Source organism: Pholis gunnellus, assembly GCF_910591455.1.
Source record: "Pholis gunnellus genome assembly, chromosome: 15".
Taxonomy (NCBI): Eukaryota; Metazoa; Chordata; class Actinopteri; order Perciformes; family Pholidae; genus Pholis; species Pholis gunnellus.
Window position 1 is genome coordinate 7,293,749 of NC_136542.1, and position 13,361 is coordinate 7,307,109.

At 44.3% G+C, this 13,361-nt stretch overlaps 1 protein-coding gene across 1 annotated transcript; it reads right to left on the reverse strand.

Annotated features, from left to right (window-relative positions):
• Window positions 1-854: 854 nt before the first annotated feature.
• On the reverse strand, window positions 855-12,587 carry LOC306706822 (SLIT and NTRK-like protein 3; the record flags this gene model as incomplete). The annotated part of the gene is made up of 6 exons (XM_079174049.1): window positions 12,348-12,587; window positions 11,911-12,162; window positions 11,562-11,677; window positions 10,364-11,293; window positions 8,867-9,086; window positions 855-1,988 (listed from the first exon to the last, which is right to left on the reverse strand). Exons 1-6 carry the CDS (start codon window positions 12,561-12,563, stop codon window positions 855-857), a joined length of 2,868 nt encoding a protein of 955 aa, XP_079030175.1. The 5' UTR covers window positions 12,564-12,587.
• Between the last annotated feature and the right edge of the window lie 774 nt (window positions 12,588-13,361).

The window sequence follows — 13,361 nt, forward strand, 5'->3', positions numbered from 1 at the left end:
TTCACACATCAACCAGCCATTCCTGGATATGTCCCCCATCTAGCCCTGTGAAAATTCCACTGGATAAGCAAATTAAGTTAACTGGATGAGATGAAAATGAACTGAACTGCATACAAACAACTCCAATATTGACTGGGTATATTATTATTTTTGGCTCATCCAGGGAATGCAATTATTCGGCGGCTTTGATTGGTTTCAGTCTCAGTCGTCCATCAGCATCCCATCCGTTGGTAGTCAAACCTCTTTGTTTAGATAAATAGATCTGTATTCATAGAAAAATAAGCATTGACCACACTGCTGGCTGTTCATTGCTAAGGCACTTGGCTGTTTTCAGTCATTTATCTCCCTCTCGCTTTGTTTCTGAATCCATCGTACACGTCCTCCCAGTTTGCTCCACACCCTCTGGCTGTCGCAGTTTATGACTCTGTGTTCGATGTTGCAAAGAGCTGATAATATGAACACTGACGCCCACCACCGCCACACTGTCTCCTGCTCATTGTGGCGCTGAGTAGAAAAACGGAGCCTCAGTACTTTTCGATTGTGAGGCGTAATAGAGGGGGGAAAAAAATCGGTGGGAGCTGCAGCTGACGTTTCGCCTCCAGGCAGAGATCTGGGATCAGCTAATCCTTGCCAAATACCAACCTATACGCCAGTAGTGGGGAAAATACAAAAACTGACCTCAGCTCGTTATCCAGGAATAAACATGTGTGTAGTGTAGTCCCGCTCCCCCACAGGCTCCTCTCAAAGCCACAGGAGTCATTGTTACTGGATGATTCATCACCAGAGAGGGAGATGATGAGGAGACAAGAGAAGTAGGAAGAGGAGGAGGAGGAGGAGGAGGAAGAGGGGGAGTGTTAAAACTGGTAAGACCGGTCCAGCACCTCCATGTAGTCTGGTGTGGTCCTCAGTCTGGCTCTTTGCTCCCCTGCTCCCTGCTCGCTCTGGCTGCTGTTACTACCGCCTACTGTGGAGCTGGCGGTGCTGACCACGAGCATTTGGTCGGGTCTGGCGTCCTGTTTGGAGTCTTGGGGGTGAGGGTAGCGGGGCGGTGGCCTCGCGTACCTGTCTGGCAGGTCTCTGAACTCTGGGGCAGGGAGTCTGAAGAGGCAGTCCACCAGTTCGACCTTTGGGGTTGGGCCCTGGCTGTCGATCACTGTTGGGCAAAGGATGCCGTTCCCGTGGATGCCGGGGAGCGGTCCCATTGCTCCTGTGATGGTGTTGATGGGGGATGAGGACACGTCCAGAGTCCACTCCCTCTCCTTCTCTGCTGCAGAGCAGTATCCACCCTCGCTCTCTTTGGAAGCTACAAACGACTGCTGCGGCCGCTGCTTCACGGCGGCGTCCTGCTCCTCTTTGTAGATCGGGTTGCTACACATGTGCGGGGCCGCAGCGGGCTTGGGACCCTTTGACGCGGCCTCCGGGGGCAAGATGGTGTCGTACACGTGGTTGTGTTCGGCCGGAGGAGGGGGCGGAGTCTCTGGGAGGCCGTGGTGATGGTGGTGGTGGTGGTGGTGCGTCTGCTCGGTGAAGATTCCACACTCCATCTGGATGCCCGCCAAGTCTACCTCTCCCTGGCGACGGAACGGCAGCTTGTCCCTCCTCCTCAGGGCGTAGGCGATTAGTGCCGCTGCCGCGAAGAATGCAGACACAAACAACACCAGCAGGCTGAGCACTAACACCGACAGAGGGATTGAATCCTTCCCCGGAGGGATCAGGGGGCCCAGCCCTGAGCCGGGGTAGCCAACCGACACGCCGCTGTCTGCAGCTGTGGAGGTGGCCGTCTGCTCCTCCTGCTCCTGGTCCTCCTGGGGCTCCAGCTCAGGGCAGAGCAGCTCCATGGAGAGGGAGCGGAGGTCCACTCCTTTGGTCTTGTCTGGGGAATGGCAGACCACCTCTCCCACCACCACCACAGCACTGAGCCCCTCGAGCCAACGCTTCAGTGGAGCTGCTTCACAGTGGCACTCCCACGGGTTCTGCTGCAGGTCCACCTGGAGAAACACATAACATTTGTCATTGTGTAACAGCACACTAATTACTGCCGTGCAATGCAAAGTCATGAATCACTTTTGTGAATTGTGAACAAAAAATAGATCGTTTTGCTGACATCCTTGTGAAAAATGTTGGTAACTTTTTAACTGTCTCTTGTGTTGAAGAAAAAGACAGACACTCTATTGAGATGACAACAAGACAAATGCTGTTTTCTCAGCTACAATGGCCTCTGACCAGAATATATGGAAAATTAGTTTTCTCCATTTGCATAATACAGCTCTCCGCGCTGGCCAGCGTTTTTTAAGTGATTTGTTTTATGTTTTTTATGAAATAGGCAGGTGATGTAAAGTACTGATTAATGTAAATAACGTCGTTAAAGGGTCATCAAAACAGTGAAGTGCTCACATTTCCTGAATGGCTGTGCACAGGCACGATCTACTCTCAATAATGGAGAACAACTGGGCCAGTGACCAATTCAACTTGTACCCCCCACAAGTGCTCTCTATAAAAGTTGTTCACACATGTGCTACAGCAGGTTGTGGGAACATTTCAGTTCACAATAAAGACCACTCAGAGTTTACATAAGTGGTTATTGACAAAACTCACCGGCAGGTTTTGTGTGACGAGTATCACAGCACTTTGTTTTTTAACAAGACGGAATGTGATGCAACTCTCCCCTGTGCTATAATCCAATAGGTGTGTGTGTAAATCCATTTTCTCATTGCCAGCTATTGATTGCGTGTCCTAAAAACAAACTCAGATATTCACTTTGCATTCACATTTTGAAAAGGGTAAAGCAGATTATGCACAAAGGGAATCACTCTCATCACATTGTATTGTCTGCAGAACCGATCTGTTCCATATCTTTAGCAATGACACTGGCAATGAAAGCTGATATTCTCTCTGTCACTCTTCCAAGGAGCTTGCACAAATGTTGTCACGCTAATTTGGTTAGGCCAACACCCTGGCTTGCAGAAATAGATGGATGCTTTTTGAGATGATTCAGCATTGCTGTTGTGGGAGCCATGGTATAACCACTTCCCCATGCTTCACACTGAACAGGACGCTCCATCACTTTATTGGAGTTATCCCACTGTGGGCTTTTGTGAGGCTTTCATAATGAAATAATTTCGACTGGAGGGTGAGTAGAAACAACAATCTGCCGCAGTTTGAACTCAGATTGAACACTTCCACTACATTAAAGGCAGTTTTCCATGTTTCGGCCTCATTTGGACACGACTGCGATTCAGCATGAATGCACATTTAAAAACACAATTTTAGATAAACAACCATATGACCAAAAAAATATATATCAGCTTGTTTTTGCAGTTTTAAAACTTTCATAACTACAAACCTCCATCTGGTTGAAATTCTTGAAGCATTTTATTCCGAGTATTGTTTGCTTTCACATAGATCCCAAGGGCTCTATCCCCTTCTCTTTTGCAAGCATCTGTCCAACGTGTCCAACACCGTTTACAATTTATACGCCTGGTCACCTAGTGTGGGATTTGCTGTCAACTTGTCAATCAAAGCCCTGTTTCGAAGGGAAATTATAGGCCCTCAGTTGGCCCGACAGGTGCGAGTGGTAGAGAAATGCGAGCGCATGAATCTATTTTTTTTTTGTGAACACAAATCCTTTTAGTAAAGCCATTCCACTTACAAAGTCACAAACAGGATGTTAATGGTATTATTATATCATTATCATACACTCAAAAACATCCACCAGAGTATTGAGTGAAACATTCTCTGTTTTGATGCTTCTTGTTATCATGTTCAGGAAGAAAATCATGAAATACACCCAAAAAAAAAGTCTTTTGTCAGAAAAATATTCAGCCTGACTTGAATAATGCCATACGTTTTTGATGGAAACTTGGAGATTTAGCCGTGGAGGGGTACATTTTGCTCTTGTGGGTTTTTATCATTATGACACAGATCAAAGATCAAGCAATAATTGTCCAAAATGTACTTGGGAGCCATTAAAAAAATCACATATGGGGAAGAAATTCAAGATTTTCTCAGCGAGCCGTGTGTCTTATAATTGATCACTTTGCCCAAACAGCAATATCCTGTCAGTCATCAGGATCGCTCCAGTTAGTTCACAGAAATATAGTCAATATAAGCAGGTTTTGGAAGTTCTGGCGCAGCGATCCTGCTGTAGTCCCTGGTGACGAGACGGCTCTGAGCTTCGGCTTGCCAAGCCTTCTCCACCCTGATGAATGTGTTTCATTGTCTTTTGAATAATACACAGAGCCAAAATGAAAAGAGTGCATTAGAAACACAATCTGCAGCATCCGCAAAATTTAGTTTTTTCTGAAAAATGTGTATATTGGAAGCCAGTCTTCATACAGTGTATGAGAGATGCTAAACATACGAAGCGTTAGAAATGCGTCAAAGCGGTTCACTCATGGACACGCTCACGCCGTTAGATTCCATCAGTCTGTGTTGGGGAGTGCATTCAAGGAGGTTTTTTCTTTTCTTTTTTTTAAGTGTTGTAATTTACTTTCATAGTGTACTCACGCTCTCTTTGCCTGCCTCGTCGACTTCTACCTCTGATAGTGATTTCCCATATTTCCCAGAGCAACTTCAACCACCCCTCGGGAAGGGGCACGAACTTGTTCTATCCAGCGGCTTGTGTTTCATGTAGGTGGAGAGAGAGCGGCAGTAATAGCAAAGAGCAAAGAGCAAGAGTTTCTGGTCCATTGAGGCTATTGTCAGTAGAAAAATTGGTATCTCTGCCTCTGTGTGATTGCTGACCATCAGTGCAACATGGTGAGTCTGGAGAGAGGCCCTTGATCTTTTATTCTGAGGGAAAACAAACACTGACTTTTAATGCTGCTGTATTAGATATGTGGATCTTTTGTGTTTGAAGTGAGCTGAAAAGCGCTATGTAGGTAGATGTATGTAGACGTATGTAGACATATGTAGACGTGACGTGATGAGTGTTTTTGCTATGTTGCCTGCAGAGAAATACAATACTAAATGCAGGTTTTTGTGTCAACATTTTTTGTAAACAACACGCACAGGAAAGAACATTTAAAAATAATCTATTTCTCATGACTGAACTGTAATCCAATATCATTGTTCATTACATCTCCATCTATGGCCACATCACGACAATATTCTCATTTCCAAATTGTGTGGTCATGTTGCAACAAATGCTAACTACTACAAATCACCAAAATCTGTCACAGCATTGCAATATATACGATTTCATATGTTTATCCCGTAAAAACGGATTAGAAAGAACACTATTAGAAAGATTTTGAAAATGTTCTTAACATTCAACTGTGTGATTAAATATCGGAACATATTGATATCAAAATATATTACAATAATAAGGGCAATATTAATCATGCATATATCACCCACCCCTACAGACAATCGAATAAAGGTGGTTATTAACACAAAATTATAGGAAAATCCTGCCTACTTATTTTGCAAAAATAATGTGAAGCATTTTGTAAACTGTCTCTACTTGCATCTACTTATTGAGACTATCTTGCATCCTGAAATAGAACATACATTGGTATGCTTGCTAGATGACCGGACTTTTATAGAGCTAATGTGTTTATCTCTAAAACACCTGTGTGTGGCTGTGTTTTTGCTGTGCTGTGCAGTTTCAAGTGCAATAATGGCAGATATTATACACAGAAAAAAAACCCTACATAACCTGTTTTCAGTGCATAAACACATCCACTGGTTTGTTTTGTGTACAGGAGGATGCAAACCGACCAACTGAAAATAATGTACAGGCTAAGAGAAGCAAAGGTATACTGACAGCTAATCTTTTAATAGAATCTGGTGAGGACATTCGTGGTTATAATTACCTCTATTACCCGACTATCAGTTGAGTTTTAGACTTGAATCAATGTTAATACTATTAAAAGGCCATTTTGACTGTCCTAGCTACTGGCTCGCCACTACAGCAGCATTCGTAAAATATTAGATTCAATAGCAAAAACTCCTCTGCTGGTCTGATAACAGAAAGTTGAATTTTAACATTCAGTAAGTAATAAGTAATAGAGGTGGAAATTATTAATCAGATTTGTAAAAGATTCACGTTTGTTAAGCCGGTGATCGGCCGACATTCTGTCTTTAAGAGGCTGTAACAGGCTCAGTCTATAAGTTTGAGGGAAGATGCTATGTTATAACATGAAACTAGACGACCTATTGAATCTGAGGATGAATAAATGGTGATTTTCGAAGGGGTCCTTTGACCACTGACCTCAAGGTATGTGAATGAAAATGGGTTCTCTGGTTCTATGGGTACTTACGAGTCTCCCCTTTACAGACTGCCCACTTTATGGTAACCATAGCTTAAAGTCTTTGTGTCTTAATGTAGTATCGAGGGTTAAATTCAGCCCCAAATCTGTGTAGCAAATGGTGTCAACCCAAAAATTGCTGCAACAACTTATGAGACATTAAAGAGCATGGGGATGGCCGTCATATACTTTGACAATAATGTTCTAGCTGATAATAATAAGTCCAGTTTGTTGCTGAGCATTTAATCGGGAATAAACATACGTAGTAGCGCCACTGCTTAAGACCGATGACATTGATGATTCAGTCGGCCTACAGTCTGTTTGGCTGTAAGATTCGCGAGCAGTGCAGACCATAACCCCATGTAACCCTGCTACGTGTTGTTTTTAAACTTCAAACAAATAACATATAATGCAAAGACATATTTTGTTACCTGTGGACAGAATCAGGTTATCTGTTTCCCCGTTGCCTGTTGTCTTTATGCTACATTAATAAACTAACCGGCTGCCGGCTGGAGCCTCATATTACACAGACAAATACGAGAGTCGCATCATTCATCTCATCTAACTCGGCAAGAAAGCAAGCAAGTGTGTATTTCCCAAAATGTCAATCTGTCCCCCTTAAAGATGAATCTGTGCAAGTATTAACTCACACTCAAATAAAACTGATAATCAGGTAATTGTTAGTTGGGCATTAAATGATTTCCTGTCAATCCTGCCCCTGGTGAATTACTGCGTTGTTTTCATCAATCTTTATGGAGTGTGCATTGTTTTTCTATCCAACATCACAAAAGGTGAGCTGTGGCTCTGGGCAAGTTTCTTCGCTGCAGCTGGCAATGATGAGCGCGAGCTGTCCTACAACATATTCTGTGCTATTACTGAAGAAGACATATGTATCGCTGAACTGTTCATGTTTCTGGCACAGACTCAGAATCTGACTCAACTCCTTGATTTTGTAATATTCGTTTCAAAGGGAAGACTCATTTGCTTTTGTGCTGCTATTAAATAACTGATGAAAAAAAAAAATGAAGACACCACAGACAATTTTTCCTTTAATGTCTCATTGATGCTTATTTTTTTTTAGATAACAGTGACATCTGGGAGGTATTTTTCAAAAATATCAGTGCATGTAAGTGGGTGTAACAGTTTAATCCCGTTCATGATGGTAACAATGACTCTAAGCTGTACATGCTGCTGCTTTTAGATTATCCAAATGGATTTTTTTTTTTTTTTCACAGCAGCTGCAAGCTTCACCGTCCTTCCATCTGTGTTACCCTTTGATTTTACTGCGCAAACTCTGGCTCCAACAACACACGTCAGAGCCCAGAAATCCCACTTCCCGAGCTTTAAACAGGCCAGCAGTAAGTCAACAGGTGATATCATTGTCACATTATTTTCTGCAGTCCACGCGCAGCGCTAATGTGGCTTTGTCAGAGTAATAACAACCCTGGTAAATGAATGAATTCAATTACCGTGCTGCAGATTTTGAGCACTACAATGGTGATACCGCGGGGCTTTATGAATAGGGCACACAATGTACTTCCAATTGGTGAATGCGTTTATGCTCTTGGACACCAGAGGTGTATAACAGCACAAAATATAATACACTTCAACACGGTTCCTCCAGCTCCATAAACCAGTGTCGTCCTTCCCCTGAACAAACATTGAGAAACAGCCTCTGAACTGCCAGCCTCACCCACACTACCTAGGATTGGGAATTCTTCATGGAGCAAAGTAAAAATGGAAATTCACAATGACATTCAGGCTAATCCACACCCACCATACCTCGTTCTACTCCGGCTGTCTAAGAAAAGCCTACACTGAATTTGCTGAAGTGAGAGGAGGCAGGATGAAAAAAGTGTAATTCCTCGGGTTCGGTCCTTATCGGCACATTGTGCACGGCAACCATGTCACGCAATGCTGCAGTTAAATGTGCGGGGCGAGGCCGCACACAAACAGTGAACAAATACTGTAGTTTATAGTCTATTTGCAAAGAGGTGTGTTAATTACAACCATGCTCAAAAACTTGAGGGGTTCAGCTTTCTACAGTTTAGCTCATGATTTATTAAGACCACTTATGCAAATCGAGTCAATTGCAATTTTCCAATTAGAATACCTGAGGCGCATCCATAGTCCCACATGCCACAGCAGAGCTCTCAAAACAACAGACGATGCAGATGACGGAGAACGCTGCAGCTGTGCCAGAGGCCAGGAGATCAGGAGCTGCCAGAAGTTTTAGAAGCAGGTATGTAGCTTGATCCAAGATTTCAGATCGCTTTGTTTGGTTCATCAAGCTGTGATAATGGGATGTGTCTTGGCAATCTATGAGTTATTTTAATCTCATCGTCTGACATTTGGAATAAACATACTCTGTATAATTATGCACATTTTCGTTTCGTAAATCCACAGGGGTGATCTAATAATCTCTATTTTTCGCCTTGCCGCTGTCACTAAACCAAACGCATGTTGTTGGGCCTGCTTAAAGCTTCGTGCCAGGTATCTGACTCATTTACACACCAGCGGGTTAGCAGCTCAGAAATAGTTTCCTCAAGCATCCTCCTCCTGCAACGAAAACCCCCTCGATCATTCAGCGAATACGGTCGTAGGTTTGCACCAACCTGAACCAGTCCGGTGAGGTGCTCGAGCACGCCCTTCATAGGGAGCTGCAGAAGGTGGTTGTTTCTTAGATTGAGTCGAGCCAGGTTAACTCCAGCAAACACGCCGAGAGGGAGGCTCCGCAGCAGGTTGGCGTTGAGGAACAACAGCTGGAGGGATGGCATGGAGTCGAAGGTCCCGGGATCTACCTCATGGATCTCGTTGTACTCAAAGTAAAGGTACCTAAAGAGAGGAGAGGACACGTTGCAATGTCTCTGTAAATGGGACGTGGTTATGTTAGAGGAAACTATCACTGCACCTCAGTACGATATGAAGTCATATTTCCTGATTGGAGCACAGTGCAAATTGTTCACATGTTCATATTGATTCATTTTGAAGTATAATTTAACTCTGCTGCGCCTCAGCATGAAAGTAACATAAATGAATATTTATGTAAAGAAGTCATAACAGAAATTTTATTTAATCTGGCCTTTTCACAGCTGATTAGCTAATCGGTGTTAAATTAAATTGTGTTATTTTGTACTGACGACTTGTTATACTTGCCTTGGCATGCCCGATCTTCATGTCAAATTCCCGACACTTTGAATTTTAGGTTTTTTTTAATAATAGAATGATTTATGACTTTTCCTGCATAGTAGTGATCCAATGTACGACCATTGGCTGTAATAAGTAATAGATCTGGTTTAAATTACTTACTGCTCACTTGCCCTAGAGTCACTAACAAAGGCTAACGAGAGGTTAAGAGGAAGACTTTTTCATCGCCCTGAGAGGATCTTTATTATTGATTAATCGGCAAATGAATGGGTCTGATGAAGTTCTGAACCTTATCTTGAAATATAGAGACAGTGGAGCAAAAAGGCTGAATGATGTTCTGAACTGCAGAAACCCTCTCATTTATATAGCAGAGGATGAAATATGTTGTCTTAATCAAACGACACCATGTTTAGCTCACTGAATGAATACAATTAATTGACTGTAGGCATTTGCTGCGTATATTATTTGCAGAGGAATTATCTTTGTAAGTGTAATCTGACAATGATACATATGCATCATTCTGATGACTCGTTTTCTCATAAAAAGCTCTTTTCCAAAAAAGCAAATTCCTGACAACACCCAGGCGCCTTATTAACGCCCCTGTATGTAAATACAACAAAAAGACGTTCATTTTCACGTTGTCACTCATACCAGGCTCACACTTCAACTGAAGCATGTCATCAGGCAGCGTGACTAACAAATGGCACTACTGGAAGAGAATGGGCACCTTTTCATTTCAATCAAATTCCGGCATAATGGTAATCAAAATGTTCTGCTCAGTGCTATGCCAGTATTACAGGGAAATTAATTTCCACATACTTTTAAACAAAAGCCTAAATACCAAAGCTGACAAGTGGTTTTAGTTTATAAATTTGTTTGAAGTGCAGTGAAGGCAATGTGCTTGAAACGCAGTCAGTGACAAAAAAAGAAATAATTAATCATTTAAAAAAAGGAATCTACCCTACCTCAGATTTTGCAGCCCCAGGAACATGTGGGGACTGAGCTTCTCCAGGTTGTTCCCGTTCAAGTAGAGGCTCCTCAGGCTTGTGAGGCTGGTGAAGGCCCCCTCCTGGAGGTAGGAGATGCGGTTGTTCCCCAGGTGAAGCAGGTCAAGGCTGGAGAAATTCCAGAAGTCTGTGCGGTAGATCCTCTGGATTAAGTTTCCACTCAGGTACAGCTTGCGGCCGTTGAGGGGCCGAGGTGTGAGCTGGGACACGTTGAGGAAACCGTTCTCCTTACAGTTGACGGTCAGGCCCAGGTCTGTGATGTGCAGGTTGCAAGTGCAGCCCAGGGGACAAATTATGGGGATAGGGGGACGCGTTTGGTAGCCGGCCACAGGGGGATTCTGGTTGGGCATCAGACTGCGAGGTGTGGGAGATATTCTGGATGGTCGAGGCCTTTTAGTCGGCCTCGGTTGCCTCTCCTTGTCTTTACGTTCTGCCGAGGAAGAGGACGAAGAAGTGGAGGTGTGAGTGTTCTGGCGGGAGCCGTGAACCATGGAGGAGGGTTTAGTCGGCCTAACTCGCCCAGGGTGGGAGTTGGGTTTAGAGTTTGGGGGCAAATGTTGGGGCTGTGATCCTGCTGATGGACCACCACCACCCTCTGCTTGTAGCTCTTTATCCGGGAGGTAAGCGCACAGCTCCTTGCGGAGAATTTCCCTCAGATCCTTGCCGTGAAGGTGGAAGGGATATTCGCAGGTAACGTCCCCGACTACAGCCGTGTAGGGGATCTGACCCAGCCACTGCTGTAACTGCACTGCCTCGCAGCCACAGTTCCAGGGATTCTCCTCCAGCTGTAGCTCCATTAGGGAGCGACCAACATACTCCAGGGTCCCAGCATATGCCAGGCTCTTCAGACGGTTTCCCCGCAGGTCCAGATGAGTCAGAGACACAGATCTGGAGCAGGAAGAGGAGGGGGATAGTTAGCTGGGTTAGATGAAAGGACAATGTGATAGGACATCAAAATAAAGGTTCACACATTCCATTGCTGATGAATCTGCTTTTATCTGATGATTAATCCGTCTTTCATGATATGAAATAGAATGCTACTGAAACATTAATTCAACACTAGTACACACTGGCTAATTGTGTCTGACACTGATATTTCTACAGATCAGTCTTTGCATAATTTAAAAGCTTTGCAGTGAAATAATCTGACTCTAACCTGAACAGATGAGCAGGCAAGACAGGGATCAGGTTGTCGTTGAGGATGAGAACCCGGAGCTTGTAGAGGAACCTCAGAGCGCCGCTGTCGATTCGTTTGATCACGTTGTAGTCAGCCTGCAGGGGAAGAAGGGGAAATGTGATGAACATGTAATTGCTGCGATTGAAAAATAAGACTGAATGCAGCAGGAAAGCTGAGGCACTCTCCATTTGAAAATGCAATTGAGAACTTGAGAAGATTCCTTCACTTCCAGCCACCTGCTAGCCATTGACTATTTCTGTCACATTCACTGAATCTAATCTTGGGAAAATGGGTCAATAATAAACGTAGATTATCTTCCCAAACCTACCTGGAGGTATTCCAGAGCCTCTAAGCCAGCAAAGGTGTCATTTTTGAAGACCTCCAGCTTGTTCTCGTGGAGGTACAGGCGTCTGAGTTTGGCCAACCCGTTGAAAGCTCCCACTCTGATGTCCTGGAGTGCATTGTTGCCAAGGTTTATCGACACTGCGTTGCCAAGGTGCTGAAACCCGTTGCTATAGAGACGCCTCAGAGAGTTCCTCTGTAGGTTGAGTTTGAAAGGGCGGACCCATGACTGTGACACCTGAATGATTAATTAGAGGTCTGATTAGTTATCTTATTAATTACATGAATTGAACAGTCAGAGACACCTATAAGCCACATTAGAGACAGGAAATTAGACTTGGAGATAGAGTTTGTTAATGAGATAAATGTTAAAGTGCAGAGCAGTTCCACGTGCAGTGCCAGATAGAGGAACGGGGATGCTACCTGGCTGACATTAGTGAAGCTCCGCCCATCGCAGTGCACGTGCAGGACGCCTTCTTTGACCTCGCACGTGCACGGCTCGAAGCACGGCTCGTCCACTTCCTCCTCGGAGTTGTCCACTAGAGGGGTGTGTGTGGAGGTGGGGGTAGGGGTGGGGGTGTGCGACGCCCGGGACAGACACACACACCCCAGGGCCACTGCCAGAGTGACCCACTGCATCCTCCTGCTTCTCCCTCTCAGCTCAGCAGCCTGGGGCTACGGCCCGGCATCGGCCCTTCACCGCACTGCGCGGAGAGGCACGACACATACAGTGCATGCATACAGTCACACAAGCACACAAGCACACACACACACACACACACACACACACACTATTAAAAGAGGGCAAACAGCCAGGGATGCAACAGCAAAAGTCAGATCAGGATGAATCAGATTGATGATACATCACAAGCATACTAAAGCAGTCAGAAAATAAAAGTTAAATCACACAGACTGCAGCGCCACGGGGAAAGGATTACATTACACTGGAATAATGATGTATAGGCCAACTGGAGGCCACAGTATATGCAGTGATATGAGCAGAACCATGGTAAACACATGTAGGATGCATCCAGCACAGGAAAACAAGGCTTTGCATTTACAGGGTTCACAAAAGCAGGGAATATTGATTTAAAAACAACGTGATGAACAAGATCTCAGCTGCTACGTTGCTTTTGTATTATAAATTCAAATACTTACTGACATTGAAAATGCAAAACAAAGGCAAACACGTGGGCTAGTTCACCTGTGAATCACATTTTATAATTTTCAGAGTGGCTTTTTGGACAAGTGTGTGTGTGTGTGTGTGTGTGTGTGTGTGTGTGTGTGTGTGTGTGTGTGTGGGGGGGGGGGGGGGGGGGGGGGGGGGGGGGGCTTGTGATGAATATATTCATCTGTACTCTCAAATGCCCGATGAAGCTCTGAAATGTCACGCATGTGTTGTCTTAATGTATGCAATAAGAATATGGGCCAATGCAA